The sequence below is a fragment of the Homalodisca vitripennis genome, chromosome X (assembly GCF_021130785.1).
Source record: "Homalodisca vitripennis isolate AUS2020 chromosome X, UT_GWSS_2.1, whole genome shotgun sequence".
Lineage (NCBI taxonomy): Eukaryota > Metazoa > Arthropoda > Insecta > Hemiptera > Cicadellidae > Homalodisca > Homalodisca vitripennis.
This window is the reverse complement of record NC_060215.1, coordinates 92413723-92438958: the sequence shown is the minus strand read 5'-3', so window position 1 is coordinate 92438958 and position 25236 is coordinate 92413723. Positions and strand designations below refer to the sequence as shown.

Sequence of the window (25236 nt, the reverse complement as noted above, 5' to 3'; positions counted from 1 at the left end):
TTGGACTCAAAATGGAAAATCTTGTTGGCCAAGGTTATGATGAAGTGAACACAATGAGTTGGAAGTTGAATGGTGCCCAGGCACATATTTGAAGATCATCCAAGAGCATTATATGTGCACTGTGCTAGCCACTGGTTAAATCTTGTACTATTAAATGCATTGAACAACAGGAGCACCAAGAACTGCCTTGGTACATTGACTGAAGTATGTAATATGTTTAGAAACAATTCATATGCAAATAATGTATTAACAACATACATAAACACTTATGCTCAATCAGTTACAAGCAAAGGAAGTTCTCTTTTAGCTGCAATAGAAAAAAGCACTTTTATCGCTTCTCTTTTGATTGTGAACATCTTATGAAATATATTTAGAGAGTACAGAGGTAGACTTAATTTCTACATTAGGCTATGCCAAAGCTATTGCTGAGAGGCTACAAGAACTTAGACAAGATTCAACTTAAGAATTTACTTGACTGTTCCTGTCTGCCCAAGAAGAATACAGGACTATGTTTTGTGCTGACCTAGAACTTCCAAGAATAATAAACAGTCAGACAGCAACAAGAGACAACCATAATCATCAGAATTTGGAAAAATACTTTAGGAGAACTATTTTTATCCCTGCTTTGGATGACATTTTGAAAAACCTTAATAGCAGATTTGAACACAAAGCAATGTTATTACATCTTTTGAAACCCTCAAACCCAATCATGCTTTTTCTGCCCACTTTGATAAGTAGATTGTCTACAAATTTACTTTGAACATGAGACATATTCCTCAGTTGTTAAAGAGGAGTATATTCTGTTGTGCCAGAAATGGCAAAATGAGAAATTTGTTTTAAAACATCCAACAATTACCAAGTGTCTCAACATATATGACAAACAGTTTTTCCTAAATATATTTTGTTTGTTAAAAGTGTTAGGGACACTTCCTGTGTCAACATGTACTGCTGAAAGATTGTTCTCAACATTGAAAAGAGTAAAGTACTTTTTGAGGAACAAAATTGGTAATGGGTGGTTGACTGCACTTACTTTGCTATTTGTTCGCTACGGAAATTATCAGTTTCTCCAGAGCAAGTACTGGACCATGGCTCAGAAGTCAAGAAAAATTTTACTTATGTAAAACTCTTTGACATATCATATCTCGATGCGCATTTTATACTATGTACAGTGTTTTACAGATAATAAAAGCGTCTTTTTTGTAATTACATTATTACATAAGTTTAATAAATTTCAATTATTAATCCTGCACAACCTCCTAAAGCAATGCCTCCAAAACTATGGATACCAATTGTCAATACAACCTATTCAAAGACGTAAAAACTTCAATTCACTCTTTTGCTTCTTAAATTTGAAAGTTTAAAAAAATTGAATGTATCCAGGGGAGGCCCATCAATTTCGACTGGACCCTCCTCAAAACTTTTTACTGGCTACGTCCTTAATATAGAGTAGTTTAGATAGACATTTTGTTAACAGTTAATAAGAACTGATTTTAAGAATACCAAAATAAGTAGAACTGACCACTGTTTCTTTGTACTTTGAAACTATAGATACAACTATGAAGAGCATTTCAATGAATAGTTCATTTGTAGGAAATCAATCCTTGCATATTTAAATATAGAAGTACTTTACATCTGATCATCGATATGGCACATCATCCTTGTGTGTTTTCTTTATTTTTAAACATTCATACCCAAAGGAATGTTATAGTTAAAGTATAAAACATGGTACTTTAAACACGTTTTCTAAAGAACAATTACCTGAAGACAAAGGAATGCGACGTTGGCAGCATGGCACAATGTACCAATCTTGTCAATGTACACCAAACCCTTAGGAGTCTTCTGCTGGTTCAAAACAGTGAAGTTGCAGAATGCCTTGCCTGCTTCCACGTAGTCTTGCCTTTTGGTCAACTGTGCTAGCAATACCTGCCCATATACATCAAGCCATATTTAACAATGTCCATTTGAAGATTATACAACAAAATGTAATGTTATGAAAGAGATTAAATTATAATATAGACATGTACTATAGATATAGTACTCCTGATTCAAAACAAAAAAGTCCTATAAATATAGGTAAGAAAATGTGTCATTTAGCTGCTAGTCGCCATTTTGTATAGAAAATTAATATCTCTAGAACTAGTAAAGCTACAGATACCAAACTTTGCACATAGGTAGAAATAAATTGAAGAAAGAAGAAACAATTATTGTGTAATTTGCTTTAACATTAACAATAAAGCGCCTGTTGAACATTTTTAAAGTCAAATAACAAAAAAAAAACCAGTACAGTTAAAAAACTTTACACTTGACCAACTATTTTGCAATTTTTATAACAATTCCAATGGTACATTCCTCAACAAAGTCGGTCAACTCATAAATGAGCACAACCACTTTAAAGGTATGCTTGCACAAGCAGGGAACAACAAACATTTTTTCTGTTTAAAGGCATCAGCCGTTTGGAATCATGAGTACTATCAACCATAGAAGTTTGTGACACCCTTTTATGAACACACTGTATACAAAGGGTGGTCCGGGAGGAAAGGAAAACATTTTAACAGGCGATTGTAGATCTAAAAACAAGACAACTTCAAAATGAACAATTTGCAGACAAACTAATAAGTGCTGGAAGAGTAACTGACCACCAAGGTCTCCAGACCTTACCCCACTAGACTATTGAATATGGGGTTGGATGAAAAGTGAAGTTTATAAAGTGAAATGTAATACACGAAATGAACTAATAACTTGAACTTTTGATGCTGCTGCCCTCATAAAGGAAAAGAACTATATTATTGCAACAGTGCCACAAATTATTCAGAAGCGTGTTAAGAAGTGTATAGACTGTAATGGCGGAATATTTGAACGTTATTTATAATGTAATTAAATTAGTTATATTTTGTTTAGAGAAGTATTATGATGGTAAATTTAATTTGTATCAGATTATTTTTGTATCGTTTATTATGATAATACAGTATTGTTACTTTTTTGGAGGATAATATAAGCTTCATAAATTTGAACTGATTAAATTAAAATGTGTTTGTTATTGACTTTATTTATATAAATTTTCTCAGATTTAAATTCTCTACAATTTTTGTTCATGGCTTTATGCATTTGTTAGCCACTTAATGAAATTACAACACTTCAAACGTAACAAACATGATTATGACAGTAATTTTTGTTTTTAAAGCAAGTTATTATATAAACTAAGGGACTTACAGTTCTGGGACCTAGCTTATTAAATTTTTCAGGTGAAAATTCATATGGAACGATCAAATGTTTGTCTTAATTACCATACTAATGGTTTCAGTCCTTTTTTACTTAATCCTTAGAATGGAAATTTGGGCAAAATCTTTTGCTAGCCTTATCTCGCTAACAAAGCATTTACATACATATGTTTGCATAAACTTTTTGTCTTGTTTTTAGGTCTACCATCACCTGTTAAAATGTTTTCATTTCCTCCTGGACCACCCTGTGTATATACACGTAAAATTTTTAGTTATAGAATAGATAACTGCATAATTCTATCACGGTGGCAGGTTCACCTAGTACACAGATTTTTAACTGTATAGGCCGTGGGTTCAAGAATTATCTGGCTGTATTGTAATAGAAATAGAGGTATCTTTCTACTGCCTTATAAACAAAATTATAAAAGCTACCCTACAACTATGAGATGAGGTAAACTACCTACATAATATACCTTTACTGGAGATCTTGAAGATGTAAGTCTCCACTATAATTTTGATTTTCATAAACATACATCTGCTTTTTGTAAACATACAAATAATGCATGTAGAATTATTCTATAGAATCATTAAAATACCGTACCTACTTTAAAATCTGAGTTTTCTGCAAAACAAATTATTTGTTTACTATATGTAGTATTGTTGTGAAATTGAAACAGAGGGCAACTAATCTAACCTCTTCGGTCTTCGTATCCTCCATGAATGACATTGTAACTGACAAAAGAGTCAGTTCTAGGACCGTGGAGTTGTTTGAACTAATATTGTCTTTTTAGACAGATATAGAGAATGCAAGTCATATACAGTTTTTTACATATTTCTGCACCCATGTGTATTGCATTTTTAACTTGTTCTACAGCAATTATCTATCTTAAATTATACATTTCTTTAGTTGATAGTAAAACACCTAACAATAACATCTTCAGGAGAATTAATACAAATTAAAATTGGACTATTGATTAAGTTATTAGCTTATTAATTGGCATCATTTAAACTATGCCATCATTTTTAACACAAAACCTAAATTGAACAAACAACCACAAACTATATAAAAGTATTTCAGATGTTCCCAAAAATTAATAAAACCTGTTAAAAAGTAAAATATAACTCTTATGCCAATGAACTCTAAAAACAAGCTTGACATGGTCAGGCCTGCATGCAGGTACAGAAATTGTACTCTACCATTAAAATTGCTACAGTAAATTTTGCTAGTGTAAAGTCTAACAACATTTTAATACTCATAATTATATTCAACACAAACACTTCTTCTGAAATACTTAGTTTAGATATAATTCATCTTCCATATTGCCCATATTTTGTTATTAACTTTTTGTATCACTGAAAAATGGCAAATGTCCATAAAAATCCTGTGTCCTTTACTTCCTTATTGGTTGTGATAACTATACGCACATTATGTTCGTAAATCATGTTTCACTTTCCAGTTGTATTGTACACATTATGTATGAAATGATAACATCTTACGATTGTTGTAATTATTTTGAGGTAAAAAGAAATTTAAGACCCTTAAAAGTTATTTTCCAGGACTGTGAAGTTCTATAAGCATATTTACTAAGATTTTGACATTATAAATACAACGTAAAAATATGAATTGGTCCTGAATGACCCACATTGTCGTGAATGTGAATGGCTGACCTGAACGCCTGCTACTTTCTTGTTGTAGAAGAACTCATTTGGCCGTTCCTTCAGCCGGAACTGCATATAGTAGTGTTCGGCCTCATCCAGGTAGTAGCGTTTGGAAGATACCTTGAATAACCAGGCTGCTGCCCAGGTCAGCTCATCCCCATAGTCTGTCGATCTGTTATAAAGACAAATGTCATCAGCTGTCACTATGAATTTTTATATCCACCTTAAACAATATATATATATATTTTCAGGAGACCAGCATTTTCTTCAGCACTTATATTAAAACTTAACACAGTAGTAAAAATTATGCATTGGGAAGCAAGCATATCCAGACTTCTTTTGCATATACCTGTTTAATGTTATTTGAAACCCCCCAACTCTTGTATGGAAGTGAAATAAAATGGTTTTATTCACTTATGTGAAAGGTTGTTTCAAAATCTAACAACAACATTGCAGGAAATGGATTACTAATACAGAGAGAGGAAAAAGGGTTATGACAGCATGGGACCGGAGATTATCTATATTTACAGATCATTAAATTTTTAATTAAGTATTAAACTGTATATTTTTATGGCAGCTTGAACAATTATTTAGCAGAGAAAATGGTCAAAGTGACTTATTCCTACCTCATTATATTACTTTGATCTTTGTGTCATTGAGTTTCACATGCAGTAACAATATCTAGTTTAGAGTCACTGTCTACCACAAGGCACACATGGAAAAATGGTTCTTAATCTTCTGCCTTGAGCCTTATCTGTGTGGACATGTGAAACTGTCTGATGTGTTTGAATCCAGTTGATGATGAACTATCTCACTTGTGCACACCTTTAGATAGCCTATCAGACAGTACGCACTACACTGGGTATTGTTTATTGTGTGCATAAGTTCGATTCTATTTCTAAACTTATTAAGATCACTCAACATTTACTGTACTTATTTGGCACCAACAAGAGCTAACTCTTGCATAGATAATATATTGGTAAATTTCTCTAATGATTTGTATACTGTAAAATCTGTAGATGACCACTTTGCAGATCATATTCCACTTGTAATTAGTTTAAAATATGATAACCTAGACTTAAATACATAAAAAAACAAATTTTCTAGAACATTCTTTCGTTCTCAAAGTGTAAACAATATTGAATTTTTTATTGAGGAATTGAAGAAAGAAAAGTGGAATATGATCACTGATTTTGAGTTAGGACAGATAAAGGTTTCAACAATGTTTGATAGTTCTTTTAGGCACTATATCAATCTATGGCATTTTTGCTCACCATTAATTAGTAAAAAACTAGGTAATAGTAAACTACACTGTAGAAAAAATAAAATAAAATGGCACAATTGTGAACTTTTTCAGGAAAGAGATTATATGTTAAGTTTATATTATATTTATAAAAACATGTTGAGGAATGGATCAGAGCAGACTGAGTTAGCTTACAATGCATATCTCTTTTGTAAAAGAAGCTATAGGGCACATCTAACCTCTGCCAAAAAATAGCCTGTGTACATAGGCCAAGTACATAGACCAAGCACAAAATAAGTGCAAAGCAGCTTGGGAGGTTATATCTCAAGAACACTCTCTAAATTCTACTAGAGACATCGCACTTGACCTTGAATAATTAAATTATCACTTTAAACATTCTGTTGATGAATTGGCAAGTCAAATTCCAGGCACTAATACTAACATTTATGATTTACTAGGAAATAGACTGATCAATCAAAATTATTTTAATTGGACAAATATTAATTCAGAAGATGTACAAAAAATAGTTTCTAAATTCTCAAATTCTAAAAGTTCTGATGTACTGTATATTGGATTACTAATCATTTATTGAAAAAAACAATTGGTTTAATTAAGGAGCCGCTTTCTTTCATAATAAACAAATGTTTAGAATGGGGTTACTTTTCAAATATGTTAAAGATATCTAAAATCATACCAATTTACAAAAAAGGGGATAAAAGGCTTCCTCAAAATTATCGCCCTGTCTCAGTTGTCCCTACTTTTTCCAAAGTCATTGAATCCATAATGTATAATCAACTTAGTAATTATTTTGAAACAAATAACCTCATTTCTAAATCTCAATTCGGATTCAGGACAAGCCGTTCAAACAGTTGCTGCAGTAACCAAAATGGTTTGTGAGGCATTGCAGGCATTTGAAAATAAGCAGTCAGTTTCCAGTTTCTCTATCTCTATTAGATTTGAGTAAAGCATTGGATTGTGTTCCATTAAATAGTATTTTAACTAAATTAGACTTTTATGGAATATCTTCAAAGTATATGAAGATTATTGAGTTGTATTTAATACATCGTAGACAGTATGTAAGTTTAAGAGGGACACAATCATCATTAATAGATGTTTCCTTAGGCGCTCCTCAAGGTTCTGTCCTTGGACCCTTCTTTTTCCTTGTGATAATTAACGATTTATCAAAAAATGTTGGTATGAATTCTGTTATCTATGCTGACGATTCAACTCTGTTCTCCTATCATAATAATCTGGAAAGTTTAAAGGCTACAATGGCTGCAGCTCATAGTAATACTCAGAAATGGTTCACAACTAATAAACTTCTCTGCAATGAAAGTAAAACGCAAAACATATTGCTCAGCCTTTCTCAAAACGATCACCAATCCGTCAAATTACTGGGACGGCTGAAACTGACATGAAATTGAGTTGGAACGATCATGTTAACGGATTAAGCAAAAAACTTTTGAGAGTTGCTTTTCTGTTTTGGAAATTAAGACCTATAATATCTACTGAGTACCTTAGAACAGCGTATTTTGGATTATTCTAATCACATATTGCTTACGGCTTGATATTATGGGGCCACTCTATATCAGTCTCAGATCTGTTAATAATCCAAAAAAAGGGTTATTAGAACCATTTGTCATGCTGCACCATTAAATCATTGCAAATTCATATTTATACAATTGCAAATACCTACCATAATTAATCTCTACATTTACCATATTATATTATACACTAAAGCTAACCTCAGAAACTTTTTCATTAGAAATCAATTTCATACACACAACATCAGAAATAAAAATAAGCTTGACATTCCTCAACATCGACTGACCAAATTTGGAACATCCCATATGGCATATTGTGTAAGATTTTTTAACAAGCTTCCAGAAATTGCTTATGTTACTCCCATAACTAATTTAAAAAGAAAATTTTATTTGCGGCTTTTAAATAATCCATTTTATTCAATTGACGAGTTTTTAAATATGGATGTCAATATTCAGTTTTAAATCATTGGGTTTTAATTTTAAAATATATGTTTATTTTACAACTGTAAGGTAAATGTTTTTGAGTCTCTTAAATCTGTTTTGTGGTTTTCAATGATGGTTTGTTTCTATATTAGTATGTTTTATACAAAAGTGTATTGACAATGCCTATTTCATTGTATATATGATCAACGGCAATAAATATCTTATGTCTTAAGTCAATGAAATGATGAGTGTATTTGAGGTAAAAGGTCAATTTGAAAATTTTCTCTGACACATGAGTGTGCAAGCTGCTGTAACTTATATAATGTGATGCCTGTAGTAATTACTAAAAAGTTGGATACCTCTGTAAATGTGTGTTTTTACATGAGTGATATTTTTCTTACTTCTCTTTGTATACGGACTTCAGTTCTAAAATTTTATTGATGCTTTTGAAACCCATTGTTTACTGGGTGTCTCTGTGGATATAATTCAGGGCATGATTTTAAGAGTCACAATAAAGAAAAATTGTTGTATTTTATAATAAAAGACCTAGATGTATTTTTTTGTTTAGCATGACCAACAATTTTTTATAAAAAGAGTGCAGGATTTTTTGTTTTTTAGATTATTTTATTGCATAATTTTTATCTCCTGAATGGTTTAACCAACTAAGTTGAAATGTAGCACATTACTCATTCTTACTAAATACGAATATGAGATATTTAAAAAATGTTCTTACAAGCCAACTGTTTTCTTTTGAAAATTCAATTAATTAATAAAATTTAGCTAAATAACTAACTTAGGTGTATACACAGAAAAATGGGGCAGGACGATCAAGATCGATGCAACATAAAAAAATAAATAAAATTTGCCACATTGTAAAGTATTTTTGGAACAATAACCTATTTACTTATATTGCTTCATTTAGGCCATCTCATACAACGAAATGTTTCAAAAAGATATGTTTGCCATTTTTGTGGGTAAATTAGGAGAAAGGGCCACATCCTCCAGTTGGAGCCTTGTACTGGTCCATCAACCAGCCTAATGTAATTGTAATAGCTATTCCACTTCAAATAGAAATGTTGACACATTTTGGGAAAAGGAGTTCAAATATTCATTCAAAGTTATTTCGATTAGGCAATTTTTATACTGTTACAAACTCCGATAGAATAAAACATTAAAAAAACGCCATTAGCTAAAAATGTTTGGCATATGTAAACATTAAACTATATACTTTGAAATTTGTTATAAAAAAAATGTTCTAACAAATATAAATACTATAGTGCATCGTAGTATTGGTAAATTTGGTGACCTAAATCTCCAGTTTCATAAAATATTTACTTACTCATAAAATTCAGTTGCTCCTTTTATGGCATCATTGTAGAGACCCCGATGTTTGTTGGCAAAATCGTACAGTTGCTCAGCATGACTAAGTAGTAGTTCAGAATAGTCCTTGTCCTCTGACTTGAAGACAAGTGCTGTAGCGGCTAAAGCTGCAGCAGTCTCTCCTGCCAAATCACTACCTGCATGTTCAAAAATATGATAAAATTAGTTTATCTACTGATTTAAATAAAAGATAAATATGGACTATCTGCCATATCGATTCCTAATGTTACATCCTATTCTGGCACTGAACAGAATTTGGCTGTTACATAAGTAAAACATTGTACCACAAGCATGACTTAATAGTTTACAAATTCATTCAGTTTTTAACTTTATAGGACAACGTTATGGCAACTGAGTTTATTTAAGCTTCCTTTAACTCTTATAGACAGGAATACAGATAACCTACAGACAATGTTATATGTCTTTAGAGGAACAAAACCAGGAACATCTTCTTTCCCCATTGGAGAATAATTAAGTATAATACATATTTCTGTTTAAAGGAATAAGAAGCTACCACTACAACCATAGGTTTTGGTAAGGTTTCAGCAGAAGAAGATATAAGATAAGTGGAAAGCATGGATAGGAAGAATTTTCACAAAGAGTTAAAAACTAGATTAAACTTCATATTGGGCATGCATCTGTAGGTGTAATTATGGAGTAAGTAACAACATGTAATATTTTCTGCTTGCAAAGAGGTCAGGTAAATTATGTTACATTGCTTATTTTGTTCTGAGGAAACCTTTGAAGGTGCTTGTAGTACTTTTGCTAAAAAGTACCTATAGTTTGAAGCAACATCTATATATTAAACCAACTTAGTCCAGCAGAGTTAGTTCTTATCTCAATAGTCCATACAAGATTGCAAGTCATGCAAGTGTTTTTAAGTGACACAAGCAATGAGGAGCGTAAATATATTGAAGACAATCAATAACTTATAACAATAAGTTCAAAACTTTAAAAGACAAGACACCTGAGCATGTCTACTAGAATATTAGAATGATTGCTAACATGGTCAACATAAAAAAGAAAATAGACAAATCTTGACGAATTAAACACGAGTAAAATTTGTTTTAAATTGGTCTCCAGGATCCTCACATCAGAACAATGTCACAAAAAACCTAAGATAACATTGAACACATTCAGCAGCAACTAGATTTTATTCTAAAGTGATTATATTGAATTGAATTGAATTGAAAATAACTTTATTCATAAAGTATACAGTGGTATACATTGGTACATATGATCCTTTAAGAATGATCTACAAAGAATTATAAATGATTACAAGGATTGTATTCAGCATAATGCTATTTCTACCAGGCAGTTTTTAGCAGATAAAATAATCATAGTATTCAACCACCTGTACCTGTAAAAGTTTCTTGAAGGGAATATGGTCTTTTTGTACCATTTAAGTAGAAAAGCAGAAGTGATAAAGAGCCTATCAGTTGAGCAGCGTTGTTTTGAACAGTGGAAAAATCATAAGCACCAACCTAGATGAAGAGTATTTGAAGTTAAATTTAATAAACTGGTGATAACACACTGATGTATATTTGTTATCCAGGAGGGGAACTTCTGTTCTATGCTGCTGGAGATGTGGAGGTATTTACTAAATTCACCCAGCTAAAATGGATGGATACCAATTAGGTTTAGGGCACCAAGCCCTGTTGTTATTGACTCCCCTTGTTCGGAGTAGGGATACATCCGCTGCAGGGACACCCACATTCTGTAGGGACTCTCCACAATTATACCTATAACCGCTCCCAACTGAATGTTTCATACAACAGAATTGAGAATCATCACTCCTAATCATCAATGTCACAACATTGCCTGGACATGAGTGACAAAAGATTAGTTTTACTGCTCTCATATTACTTCTACTGAAACAACTAGAAAGTAAGAGATGAAAGGTGTATGTGCGAGATTGAATATATATATTCAATGTGAATTTTACTGCCCTTCTCATGCATGCTCCTAAGGTTCTCCCCCTCCACCAATATCTGTATCATCTGATGCAAGGATTGTGGAACCTAATGTTGGTGTTAATCTCTACCAAATTTATACAAATGTATAACAAACTGAAATTGCATACAAAACTATTCAAAATTTGGAAAAATGGCTTTCTAAACTTATATTTTATTTATTATTACTTAACTCTTTCAGTGACAACGTCCATATAGTATGGACATGCAGTTTTATTGAGATTACAGGATGCATGGTTAACAAAAAAGCCTGATATTTGGGTATTGCTATATTTTACAACCGCTTATGATCGATTTATCATTTTTGTTTACGTTTTGTATTTTGGTGGCCATATGACCTAGAATAAAAAAGCACCCACATGATTTGGTCTAGCATCAGTGCAGACGGCCTGTGTTTGCTTACGTTTTGTGTAATTGTTCTGATTCTAGGTTACAATTACAATATATTTTTGTTATTATGTGTTATTATATTCAAGTAATGTATAAAAATTGTGGGAAAATATAGGTACTTGGAGTCCATCCAACTTGCTTCAGTGCTTTTTGGTTTCGTTTTGTAAATAGTGTACATATAGTTTTGAAGTAAGTACAAGTATGTGATATTGTCATGAACAACATGTTTTATTTTTTTGCTGAAGTAGAGCGTTTAAATTACTTTTTGATCAAGAAATATATACAGGATGAGTCAGAAATATGGTAAAATATTTTAAGACGTGAATGTAGATCTAAAAATAAGAAAAAAATGTTATATAAAGGTAGGTCCGGAACGCTCCATTAGTGAGTATTGGATGGCGAAAGATTTTGCTTTGTTTTCAATTCACCTGGTAAAATTAAGTGATTCTGAAATGTTTTGTTCTTACTTTTTAACTCAAATAAAGTGGATTTATAAGGAAAATCACTTGAAAAATCAAATAAAACTACTCTAGAGGTTGTAGTGTGAACAGTTTTTACTCACTAATGGAGCGTTTCCGGACCTACCTTTATATAAAATTTTTTTCTTATTTTTAGCTCTACAATCACGTATTAAAATATTTTACCATATTTCTGACTCACCCTGTATAAACAAAAATTATATGTTTAAAACAGAAACTGGTCAAAAAATGTGGATATCTGAACCGATGTCAAAAAATGTTAAATATGCTGTACCTTAACTTTTAAGAAATGTAGGATTACAAATTTGTTTGTATAGACTTATAAAGAGACGTAAATATCATACAAGTCCAACGTAGACACTAGGTTTTTAATTGAAGATTCTAACTTACCTATGCAAAGTCAATAATGTTTTCTTATCAACTTTATGCAATTTTTTATGTATTTATTTTTGCAAAGAAAATATAGTTTTGAGTTTACAGATTAATGTACAGTTACTTTTAAGTAAAAAATAAAAAAAAACTTGATATCTTGAAAGTACAAAAATTATAGTGTTTTAAGTAAAAGCATGCTTTATGGTAAAAACGCCCTTACATTTCTCTCATGTACCTATGAAATATGATCAGCACTCAAGGGGTTAATAATAATACAGTGTTTAGTTTTATTTAACTATTTGAGAAGCAGCATCTACAAGAGATGCATTTTCAAACAAAAAATGTTGCTTGAAATTTGAATATATTCCCATCATCTGCCATATGTTGCAATGTAATATGACGTTCCTGTGTGCACCACCCCAATGTTCATCACATGATTAAGTGAGGTCTCTCAATTCTGGATATTTCCTTTTTTTAAAGTTAATCAAAAAGGTCTAATTAACTGAAGTTTGTGTAATTCGTGAGTTTATTAATTTCCTATATGGAGAGAACTTTATAAAAATGTTTAAAAAAATAATGCTCTTTGAAATGGATTATGTTGATTTCATAGTTGGTAGTTATTCATACTAAATTCTAATAAAAAATAAAATTCTAATATCAAATAGCTAAGTTTTGGCCTCATTCTTCAGCCACATCACCAAAATTTTGAATTCACAGAATACCAAGTCCCTATTTTGGAGATTGACAATCCCTAGAATCTTTAGAACAAAATACAATACACTAAAGAAAGACCTTTATGTATTGTATTATGTATTTTTTGGAATGTATTCTCTACAGTTAAAAGAGTTACAAACAATTCTAAATAATGTATAGACAATGTTTAATCAAATGTTAAAACATTGGTACCAATATATGGTAAAGTAAAAGAACTGGGTCTCTCTGATCATTGCTCTTGAGAGGTATTTATTATAAAATAATTTAGAACATGAAAAAAGAATTGTTGTTACAAGAATGGCCAATAACAATAACAAAATTGAGCATTTTAGTCTGGTTCTACGAAATAAAAAAGCTGGCATACGTGTTTAACTCACATTTCAAGTGAAACCGCTTATGATGTTGTTTTTGAAACATTTCAAGCAATTTTTTAAACTTTTTCCAGTTGCACTTTTATAGTAAAAAGGATAAAAAGATTAATATTTGATTTGATTATTGAGGAATTGTATCAAGCCACCTCTCTTAAAAGACAACTTTACAAGTCTGTAAAATTAATTATTTATTCTAGGGTTAGAACAAGTGAATCATAATGTTAATATAAACATTTTTAATAGATGCATTTTTCTACAATAGTCAGCATTCTTTCAACATACTACCTTTAACATGGAGGGAGATTCCTACATTAAAGGATTTCAAAAAACTATTAAAGGATATATGTTTCCAACTAAAATTTATACTTTTGATGAGGTTTTTTCAAATTCACCATAAGATAATTAAGATGTGAAATATCATAATCATCTAGTTTTAGCTATATGTTACTAGTGTTTTAGTTAGTTCTTTTTAATTGTAATTTAGTATTTAGTGTTTTCCTATTTCAAAAAGCCTTATAACAGTGTAATGTTCTATTGGTCTGATAAATCATTTCAACATTATATTAAATCTGTAACTATTGGATGCATATATGGTGAAGGATGGATAAAAAGGATAGGTAAATGGTGGGATTGTGAGACACAATGATTAAAGGAGTAGATTATCATTAATGTAGAGTAACTCTAAATGCTGATATTTTATAGGATATCCCCATCTCTTACAGCAAAAATGCTGTTTAAGAAGGCTGAAACATTTTAGCATTTTAGTGACTCAATATCAAAAGTCAAATAGGAAAAAATACCAATTAGTGACAAATACTAAAGTAATTTAACCCTGAACACCCTAAAATGAGACAAAATCCACACGTCGGCTATACTTGTGACAATCTTGGCAATAAACTCAATCTTATTCCTACCTTTTATCTGTTCAACAATTCTGTGTTTATTTGATGTTATAAGCAAAAGATAAAGATGTAATATTAGAAGATAAAAGGAATTAGGACACTGATAACTTCAATATGCACAATTCATAACAATTTTTGCCAATCAGATAAAAAGATTAAAAAATGCACTTAACCAGATTAAATGCAAGCCCATATGCCACCAACATTTACTTCGAAGTTGTCTAAAGACCCCACTTCGATTCCTCAAAGAAGAGAAGATCATCAACAAAAGCCAAAATAACACCTACAACAAGGCAAAAGAGAATCAATGACAATAGACAGCTCTGCCTTACATCATGAATCATACCGGCCATTACTCATTAGGACTAACTACTACCCTGCTACTTAATACACCGTCAAACTCCACTCATAGAGGCTTGAAACATACTCTAAAAAACCATTTGGTACTCCTAACTCTGCTAAAATGTTCAAAGTGGGAAAGTGATTGAAACTGACATATACCTTGTAAATCTAGAGATGCAACATAAATTACGTTCTTAGGATTGTGGTATTCTCAACACAACCATCATGAAAGTAAAACCGACGCACTTTTGAATATGTTTTCTTCCCAAATGAGTTGAGCTAACATTTCATGGATATACCTTACTACTACTGAAGAAATGCTGATGGATTGAAAGTCTCCTAGCTATACCGAATTGGAATTTATAGAAATACAAATAGGTTACAAACAGATTTTCAAAGAAGCCAACAGAACCAAGAACAAGCTTGAATGGAAGGGCTAGAATGGATACTGGTATTGCATCCCACCACTGTCTGGGGTAACCCTATCAAGCCCAGTTACAGTTGAGAGAGAGATTTTATATGATTCTTATGGGATAGCAGATCCTATAGGAAGGATAAGCCACACCTATGGGTCATCTGCTGAAACAGGTAAAAAGGTAAGTCAACAAATGGACCACAACATTTTTACAGTAATAAGTGCCTTGTCTTTGATTACACCAACAAGCACCTCCCTCTCTGCTCTGCTTATATCTTTTCTATACCTATGACATTGAACTCTAGCACTTCAATCTCCACAATATCTTAGTCTCGAGAGATAGCAAGGAAATAATGTACCCCCTCTCACACATACAAGACACAGTCAAGAAAGCACAAATTTTTTGCCACGCCCTCCATGCTCCATAAATTATCCATGAAATCACAACCAATATAACATAATAAGTATGTGTGTCATCACAGATGGCTCCCTTGGAGGGTTTATTTCTGGCTGGTTTATACCTTCTAATTGAACCTACAGTGAGTGCAGCAAAAACCAATGTATCACTTACATATAGGCTGTTTCGTGGATGTGCAGGAGTGGCACATCACTAACTGTAAATGTGGAGATATGGAGGTATTGGGTTAGCAGGGTTGATCAATAGGTTTAGTTTACAGTCCAGGATCTGGGAGCCAATTAGCATTGTATAAGCACACATTCTTTTTTAAATTGATAAAGAAATTTGCATTAAGAAAAAACTGATCATCAGCAGTGCTAGTATGTGACTGTTGGAAATAAATCATTATATTAGTATTGGTGGAGATCAAAATGCGAGGGTATAAAAAGGATTAAAGATATTCAATGATATTTTATTTCTCTGATGATATTTTTCTTAGCTTGGCACACTTGAAACAAACCACCAGTCTTGCAAATAAATGTTAAATCAGAATCAGATGACCCTATACAGACTAAAGTGGCGACCTTCAGTATCTTTAGTTATTTGTCTAATGGTGATAAAACTATTATTTATGAGTCTGATACTCAGTTCAAAGTGTATCAAACTAGAACAAATGTAATCTGAAAACAAACTATAATTTCATATTTTTAACCCTTTCGATAAACTGTAATTTCAACCTCTACGAAAACTAACATTGCTGACGATCGATTTCTTAGAAAAAATAAACTATCGATTTCAAGAAACTCTAGGTGAGTGCTTATGAAATCGGTAGTTTATTTTTTCAAGAGTTCTCTTAATTTGGCTTTCGGCTTCTAAACTATTACTGCAGAGGATGACTGTTAGAGTGAGTGGAATTCGCTTAGCATTAAAAGCTATTGCTAGCTTAAACATAACAGAGTTTATCCCGTACACACTTTGACTGGAAGAGAGAGTCCGCTATCACTCCTCATGGGATCTCAACAAGATCCCTATCACCAACAATACCCATGTCACTCCAGAAGCAAGCATAATGGTCCTTTTAGGATTAAGTAAAATCAGGAGTTTCCTCAGTTTTTCATCCTAAGTGAACAAAAAAGATGGCTCAAACTACCAGCAACAAATAAGTGATATCAAATCAAGGATCCCTGGCACTCAAATGATGATAGTGGAGACACGAACATCTATAGGACGGCTGTGCCAGAGGACTCTTATATACCGGTGAGAGAGTAGATATCACCAGCTTCTTCCAGATACTCAGCAGCTGCCTATATCGAGCAATACATTGTATAGTAATGATTGTAACAAGAGAATGGCTAAGAGCAACCTCAATAAGATTTATACTTAGAATCCAAACGTCTTCCTATGCAGTCGCAACAGAATCTTGCTTTAGATCTTCCTTGAATCTACTAATTTACCTCATCTGGACATGATATTCGATAATGAACACCAAGATCAATCTAAGCTGTGAGGGTTCAAAGAAAGTTCTGACACTCAAACCCCCCCCCAAAAAAAAAACAGGACCAGGATAGACAAGTTTGTGCAAAACGTAGTAAATAGATGGATCTACAACCTCCAATGAGAACACTTTGAAATCTGATTTTTTTAGTTTAAAACAGGATTCACAAAAGAGAGTCTTGGCATAATACTTACTTGGTATTGCCTTCTGTGTCAGCCTATATTCCTAAAACTAGGAAATGCATATAGGAACACTCTCAGACTGGGTCGCAACCGGACCATAGGAAAAGTGAGTGCTCTCTGTCAAGTATAAAAAAAGTTTAAGGGTCTCTAGCTACTATTAGTTAAATGACAGCTCCTACCAACTACCATACAGTTCCAAACAGAAACATTCTCAGACTGTGTCACATCCGGACTATAGGAACAGTGAGTGCCTCAGTCAAGTCTCACAAAAACTTAAGGGTCTCTAGCTACTATTAGTTAAATGACAGCCCCTACCAACTAGGAGTTCCATACAGGAACATTCTCAGACTGGGTCACATCCTATTATTATTATGTTGTGTTAGTGTACCTGATCTTAAAGATGCTCAGTAGATTATTAACTACAAATGTAAATAGATTATTTATAATTACTAGCCACTTTTGACTCAGTTTTGAGTCATATACTCGAGCTTTGTTCTTTTTTTATTCTAGTATTTGGGCTGTGATAAGATGAAACTCAGAGTAGATTAAGCTCAGTATTTAGAGTAATTCAAGTACATTTTTACACTGATTTTCAGTATTCTATAACTTAATATGTTACAGTAACATCTTTAAAAAGCATACTCTTTCAGACATGTACATGAACAAATGTGCATTGTTATAAAAGGAAATTGTATAAAACATTTTGATGCATGAGCTATTAGTTAACTCTGAAACATTTCTTCAGTTTTATTATATTTCTTTATTATATAGAAACATAAAATGCAAAGATAATTTTTAAACACATTTAATTTTTAAATACTAATATGTTGTAAAAATATGTGACATTTTTGTCTAAATTTTCAAAGCCAAATTCATGTAAAAATCGATATTAATTTAATTGCCAATTTTGTTATTAATTTGAAATAAATATTATGTTTATGTGTGTGTTATGAGGGTTAAGTAGTCATTTTTTGTAAGTATCAGTCAATACAAATGCTAACAGAGCCCACAAGATTTGTTTTATACGAATAAAATATTTCATCTACAAGTTGTGTTAATCAGTCTTAAAGGACAGATAATATAATTATCTAAATGATAAATACCGATAGAATATAAAATTTTGAAAGGTGTTTCTTTTTGTTGCTATTTCTATGTTGGCAAGAGTTACCTGGGTGTTCGATATCGATCTTGTACGCAGGTCGAGTACTGTTGATGTCTTCTGGCCGCCCCCAGTGCTCGCTGTTTGTGCTGAACTCCCCCACTTGTCCATATAACTCGTTAGGGCTGATGTGACACTTGATGAAGTAGTCCGTGGCCCATCTAAGAGCTTCCAGCACACGGTTCCACTCTCCTGTAAATAACAAAGCTGTAGAGATGGATGGCCAACACATGGATCCCGATATTTCCTAATCGTGGAAGAATAATAAATATTTGAAGTTTAAAAGTTTTGGTGACAGATTTAAAAATATACTATAGTAATGATTGGTTTTGGTTATTTACTAATTTTTGAAATGGCTAATTAAGTCCATAAAAAGCTGTTTTGGCTTCATATAAACAGATAATATCATTGTTAGGCTGTTAGGCGTGATAGGTCTTTGTCCAGAAGCTGAAATCCTTGATTTATCTTGCAGTATCTTTGTTTTATTGTAACAATACAGTAATAAAAGTACTGTGAGTGCAATACTTTTCCTGTTAGTTGCTGCTACTGGCTTGATTTAATTTGGGATTATCCATTAAAAACTAGTGCCAAAGTGGCATTCTGGTACCATGATAACACTGAACGTTGCATGTACAAAGCCAGTGACATAAAACTAAACTAAAAATATTCTTTGGAGACCAACCATACTTTTACACTGTATAAACATATGTCTACATTGTAGTTCATTAGTGTTATATTATATTGGTTCTTGTGCTTACAGTACCGTATCATATCATCATTCTTAACGGTTCATTGTATTGTATTACAAATCAAAGAATAATTTTTTCATACAGGGACTAAAAAGAGCTTATAAAAGAAATAAAATCTTGGGTAAACAATCCAGCACAAATAGGCATGGCAATGGGGGTCTGATCTCCCTTATACTGTAATGCATAAACTAAATATATTAGTTTGTTGATACTCAAAGTAAAAGTAAAGTATATCAGATTAACAAAAACACTAAATTTTCCTGCACTGTACAAAACCTCAATCTTTTCATATATTTTATCCACTACCAAACACCCCAAAAAGTAACTTACTCATCCTCAGCGCAGGACTTGAGGTGCGGGTAAGCTCAATCTAAATTGTTAGTTGCACTGTGTGGTGGAAAATATTTCACCTAATCTATTTTTATCCTTTTTGCTCCTTTCGTCATTTGAGTTCTTTTGAAATGGTGAATTGCGATCGTTATAAAAAATTATAGAGTTATACTGAAATCTGTAGCTTGTTTAAACTGAACTCAAGGAGATTTATATCTCATTTTATTAGTGTGTAAATGCCATTTCTGGTCAGTGTATGGTTTTTATGCAAATTTCTCTGATTTGGTAAGGAATAGAGAGATCTGCTGAAAAAATTAAAATTATATTTAAACTGTAACATTTTAAGAGTGTAGAATGTTACAAATTGGAAAGAGCAGTTGTAGATAAACTGTCACTAGGTACTTTAAAAGGTAAAAAAGGACCTTAACAGGTTAAAAATTAGCAATACTTTAAAATGCAAAGACTAACAAAAAATTCCAGTTCCCTTCCCTTAGCTGTGAATTAATCATTCATACTCATTTGCAAAGGCTTTATCATATTCACAAATTATTTAGTGTATGTAAAGTATTTCATATGTATTTCTTATTTTTTAAATGTGTCGCATTATATTTAAATTAAGGTTTTTACTAATGAAAATATCTGAACAATTCATTATGTAGGATATGGAGTGCATACCGAATTTTATTTTGGAGGATGATAATATTACGGTCAATAATATACGTCAGTTTTTGCTATTACACTGGAAAAATAACCATTAGCAACATTATTGACAGCTAAAGATACACACATCTCCTTGATGAAGTATCTTCTGGATTACATAGGTTTTTTCTAAACTTGTGATTTAAAAGTATTTGCAGCAATTAAGTGTGCAAGTAATAGCACTTTTACATGTATTTTGTGGATTTTTATATGTTGAGTAAAAGGTATAACTTTCAGAATTTATGCAAATTTTATTTTCTGTTCTATGATAAGTTTTCATAATATATATGTACTGAAAATAATATAACTACATGTAGTAATTTAATTGATTAAATTTAAGTGTAAGATAGAGACAGTCAAGTAACAGATGAAATACCTGCATCGACATATGCGTCTTTGTACGAGATGCAGCCCCAGGCTAGGAGTGTCGTTGCACTAGCCATTGTGAATCCAAACTTAACTGAATCACCAGCTAAACAGATAAAGATCATTTGTTTTCAGTAGTGAATGTATGTGGCAAGAGAATTATGTCTTGACATTAAACATTCCTAGAGTGGAGTATAAATAATAAAATATGTTTACTGTGCAATGTGATTGTAATTTAGCTTCATACTGGTCTGTATATTTGAATTTGAAGCAGTCTTGTTTGTGTAATATTCTGAACATTAATTAAATGCTAGAGTTTTAGTTCTTAGGCTTACAAGGCCGAATTCATGACTGCTGTCAAGGTTTTCCTCTTCACACTGCAATTTTAGAGCAACAATAAACATTAAAACATGCTTAAAAATGTCAAGTTGTATAATATTTCCACGGGGCTCTTCACACTTTTAAGTGGCTGTGTTTTATCACAACTAAGTACGACTACTGGAAGATGAGAACAGAAAAGAAAAGTTCTTAAAATATACTAGTGATCTGAAATAACCAGTAAGACAAACCACCTTAACCTCTGTTTAGAAGCCAAGAGGTATAAAATTGGTTTTATTTGTCTAAACAAGTTATATAAAGCATGATGAGTGTATTTACTGGTGTTACATACAGAAACAACGCAACTATTTAATTTTATATGATTGCGATTTAATAATAAGTATATTATAGAACTGAAAGGACCTCTATGACAACTATGATTTGACCAATTTAAGAATCATTATTCAAAACAATAATTTGAGTAATATATTAACTGTACAGTTTCAAACCTCAGATGGTAATGTAATACTAATATTTTTCTCTTTGAATTAGTTTAACAGTATTTTCAATGAGAAGTCTTTTCAAAACAATGTTGTGGGCTCTGTATATTTTCCACAACATTTTGTAAATCTAATAGCAGAAGGAGAATATGCAATGAAATGAGTGCAGTCTGAGTATAAATGAGGCATGTTCAGTAAACTCGGGTTACAGCCATCACCAGGAGTGTCTCAGCGTAATTATGAAAGTGAAGCTGATCAAACCAGTTGTCACTAAGTGACTTATTGCACACCATTATGTTTTGTAATAAGGATTAGACGGAATGCGGCTAAATGTTGTCTTCTCCTAACAAGGAACAGTACAAGAACTCGTCCGGGTATCGAGCCTCTTCAGCTTTGCTCCACTTTCCTTTTCTGTTCAGTACATCTCTTTTCAGACGCCTATGTCATCAAACAGGGATTATCAAGTGGACGTTAATTCCTCTACTTCCAAAACATCAAGATCGTGATGAAAAGAAATGCTTACCGTGGCTCTCCGTTGTCTCCTTCAACTTTAAACCGTGGTGGCCTACAAATAGACGGTCACAATATTATTGCACCATTGAAGTGGTTTTGTTGGTATGATTCAAAAAGGTGGGGGGAGAGGGTTGCAATCGTTTGATTTAACATAACAAAATATATCATAAGAAGTACAGATATACAGGAAGCACAAAAGTAATGTGTAGTTGTGGTTGTAATATGATTAATAATTTCTAACTTTAGATATCTAAAGTAATGAAATATATATCTAAACATATTGGTTGGTATTTTATAAAAAAAAATTATCTTTCGATTGCTAAAAACTTACACCTTCGCAAAATATAATGAATATAGCACTGAACAGCCTTACCGTCGTAATAGCCTCCTGTGAGATCTTCACCTTTCAGACCTGTGTCAAGAAGAGCAGAGTCGCCTCTCCAAGGTATACGGTTATCGGGAGGCAATTTCCCAGATCTCTGTGCCTCATAGAAAAGTAGGGACAAGTGCAAAATTTTTCCGTAATCGTGCTCAGCGCAGAATACCATGCAGCATCCTTGGATTAAAATAATGGAAACGATCCACACAGCTCCCATCTGGAACATCATTCCTTTCGTACAATAATGAAATGTTGATGCAGCTTTTGTAGGGTTACAAAATTGGTTTTAGATACTACACCAATATCTGAATTTTCTGTTCTCGAAGCCTCCAAAAATTGCTTACACAATTCAATTGTTAGAATATTTCAACCCCACTGTGGAGAGCCATTGATCAGTCAACAGACGACCGAAACTGCCAATCAACTAACATCTCAGTTTTCCGGTGTGAACCGCGTCAAAACATCGTTTACAATATTAAGTTATTTAAACATGTCGGTATCGTTATAGACACCCATTTTCAGTAAACAAATTTTAAACCAATTATTGGCAATTTCGGTTTAACATCTGTTGATTTATGATCTCCACAGCAAGGTCGAAATATTCAGAAATTTGAGTGATTTTAGACAATTGAGTAACAATAATATATAAGTACAAATGGTACATAAATTTTGCTGTAAAACAGTTATCACTTATCTTCGTACTCGAAAGCTCAGCAATCCCTAATTTAGTACTGAATTACGTATACGAATATTTCACGGTGCAGAGCGGTTGCTTTGCGCTCATTGAGAAGGGTCCCTCTATGACAGAATGTTGATGATAGGGTTCTTTTAGTACAGCCCAACAATGAGCAGTTTAGTCCTTGAAAGATAAATTTTGTTTCAATACGAGTATTAGATTGGTACAAGTACAATATGTTTAATAATACCTTTTTGATAATATTTCCTGGAGATAGGATCCAAATATAAAAATCAAATCACAATCACCAAGGAACACTTTGTAAACCAGAACAGTGAACATGGAACATTAAAATAGTGAACATGCAGTGTTGCAGTTATTATTCAATGACATAATTATAAATTCAGTTTTGGCTAAAATTACGGAGAAAAGGAGATTATAATTGTTTCGCTTGTTTTATGTATAATTAATCACAGCAGAGGAAAGAACGTAAAGAAGTACGCATTCACTTGGACCTTAGCGAATTAGGGTAAAATATAATGTAGTGAGTTAAAGAGCATTGAATAGACACACGACATGGATGTTGTGGTTACTGACTTATGTGTATCACAACGCTCTGGTATGTTTTGTTTACTTTAACCTAGTTTATAGTTAGTAGGTTAGTAATTCATCAGAGGAAGAGATCAGATTGCAGATCTCGAACTGTAGTATTACTAATTGTATTGTATCACTGAACGATGGCAAATGTCTGGAAAATCCTTTTTCCATCAGATAATACAATATTATCATAAACTCGTCTAAAACGCGGTTACATGCTAATCACAGGTCAAAAGATCAAATTGACTTGTCGGCATTACATAGCTTTTGGATATTGTTTGGTATTGAACTTATCACAATCATAGATATGTAAGATAAGAAAAGATTAACATTAATTTTTTCACCAAGTCATATATGTATGTAAACACGGCTAAACAAGTGTATGTACACACGAGTGTCAAGTTGTATTAAACGATAACGATAATGGAATGGATAACGAAAACGATAGTTATAATGAATTAAGCATTGAAATGTTCTTGTTTCTCATTTTAAGTCTCATAGAACTTTTTGAATTAGTCTGGAGGTTGATGACGATTAATGGGTGTACAGTGATAGTTACAGTGCATTATTGGACATATTATTGAGCATAACTCTTCCATTTTACTGATGAGTGGTGAAATATCACTGTATTATAGCTAACATGAAGATCTGCAAACAGCAAAAGTGTTGTTGACTAAACAACGTGTTACGCCAATCCAAAATTGTTGTGTCAACAAATCCATAATTTGTTCATTTTTAGTGGAGTGGTTGAAGTAAATTTAAAAAGGTTATGTGCAGTTAACTTAAGACAGTGCTGAAAATGAGTTTATCAATATTCTGTGGGAATTGATAAGTAATATACATATAAATGAAACAAACGGAAGTAAATTCCATATTCTATGTTCTGGAACAAACCTAGAGGTACAAAGTACGGTTGACCCAACTGCAGCATAGGACAAAGAAGCCTATCTGACAGCAGGTCACATCATTGATAACCACTATCAAGTATAGTGAGTGAGGAGACTGGGCAAAGGGCTACAGTGATTCTAACGCTGATAAGCTGCGGGTCGCCCGATATCTGACAGCAGGTGGCATTGATAACCACTATCAATCAGAGTGAGTGAGGAGACTGGACAAAGGACTATAGTGATTCTAACGCCGGACCTCCCGCTACAGATAAATCACTAAAACTCCGGTATTTATGTTTGTTTTGAATAAAGGCTTTCTCAGCCCGAAAATCTTGCGTATTAATAGCGCCATATTCCCCAAATTCGGGAAGGAACCAAGTAGTAGACTGTGGGACAGGACCGATATAGGATGGGACAGGACAAGAGAGCGAAATAAGAAGCTTTCAAGGACACCTGTGTCGGGGCATGATGGATGGGGAACCACATCACCTCATCGTTTTATTTAGCAGATGTTTCGTAGACTTGTGATTGATGAATCTCAAATTGTTACTTGTATACGCACTT

The 25236-nt window shown here is 32.6% G+C and overlaps 1 protein-coding gene across 2 annotated transcripts in view; it reads right to left on the bottom strand.

The window, feature by feature from the left end:
- The window catches only part of LOC124369456 (endoglucanase F-like), a 109153-nt gene that overhangs the window by 12771 nt on the left and 71146 nt on the right, over nucleotides 1–25236 (bottom strand). Inside the window, exons 2-7 of one of the 2 annotated variants that reach the window (XM_046827463.1) lie at nucleotides 22507–22743; nucleotides 20813–20908; nucleotides 18668–18850; nucleotides 9427–9604; nucleotides 4887–5049; nucleotides 1759–1923 (exon numbers count right to left, since the gene is read on the bottom strand). In XM_046827463.1, coding sequence (XP_046683419.1) covers nucleotides 1759–1923; nucleotides 4887–5049; nucleotides 9427–9604; nucleotides 18668–18850; nucleotides 20813–20908; nucleotides 22507–22741 — 1020 coding nt within the window. In that variant the 5' untranslated portion in view covers nucleotides 22742–22743. The remainder of the gene's footprint in view (nucleotides 1–1758; nucleotides 1924–4886; nucleotides 5050–9426; nucleotides 9605–18667; nucleotides 18851–20812; nucleotides 20909–22506; nucleotides 22744–25236) is intronic. The other variant, XM_046827464.1, reaches the window with a different exon arrangement.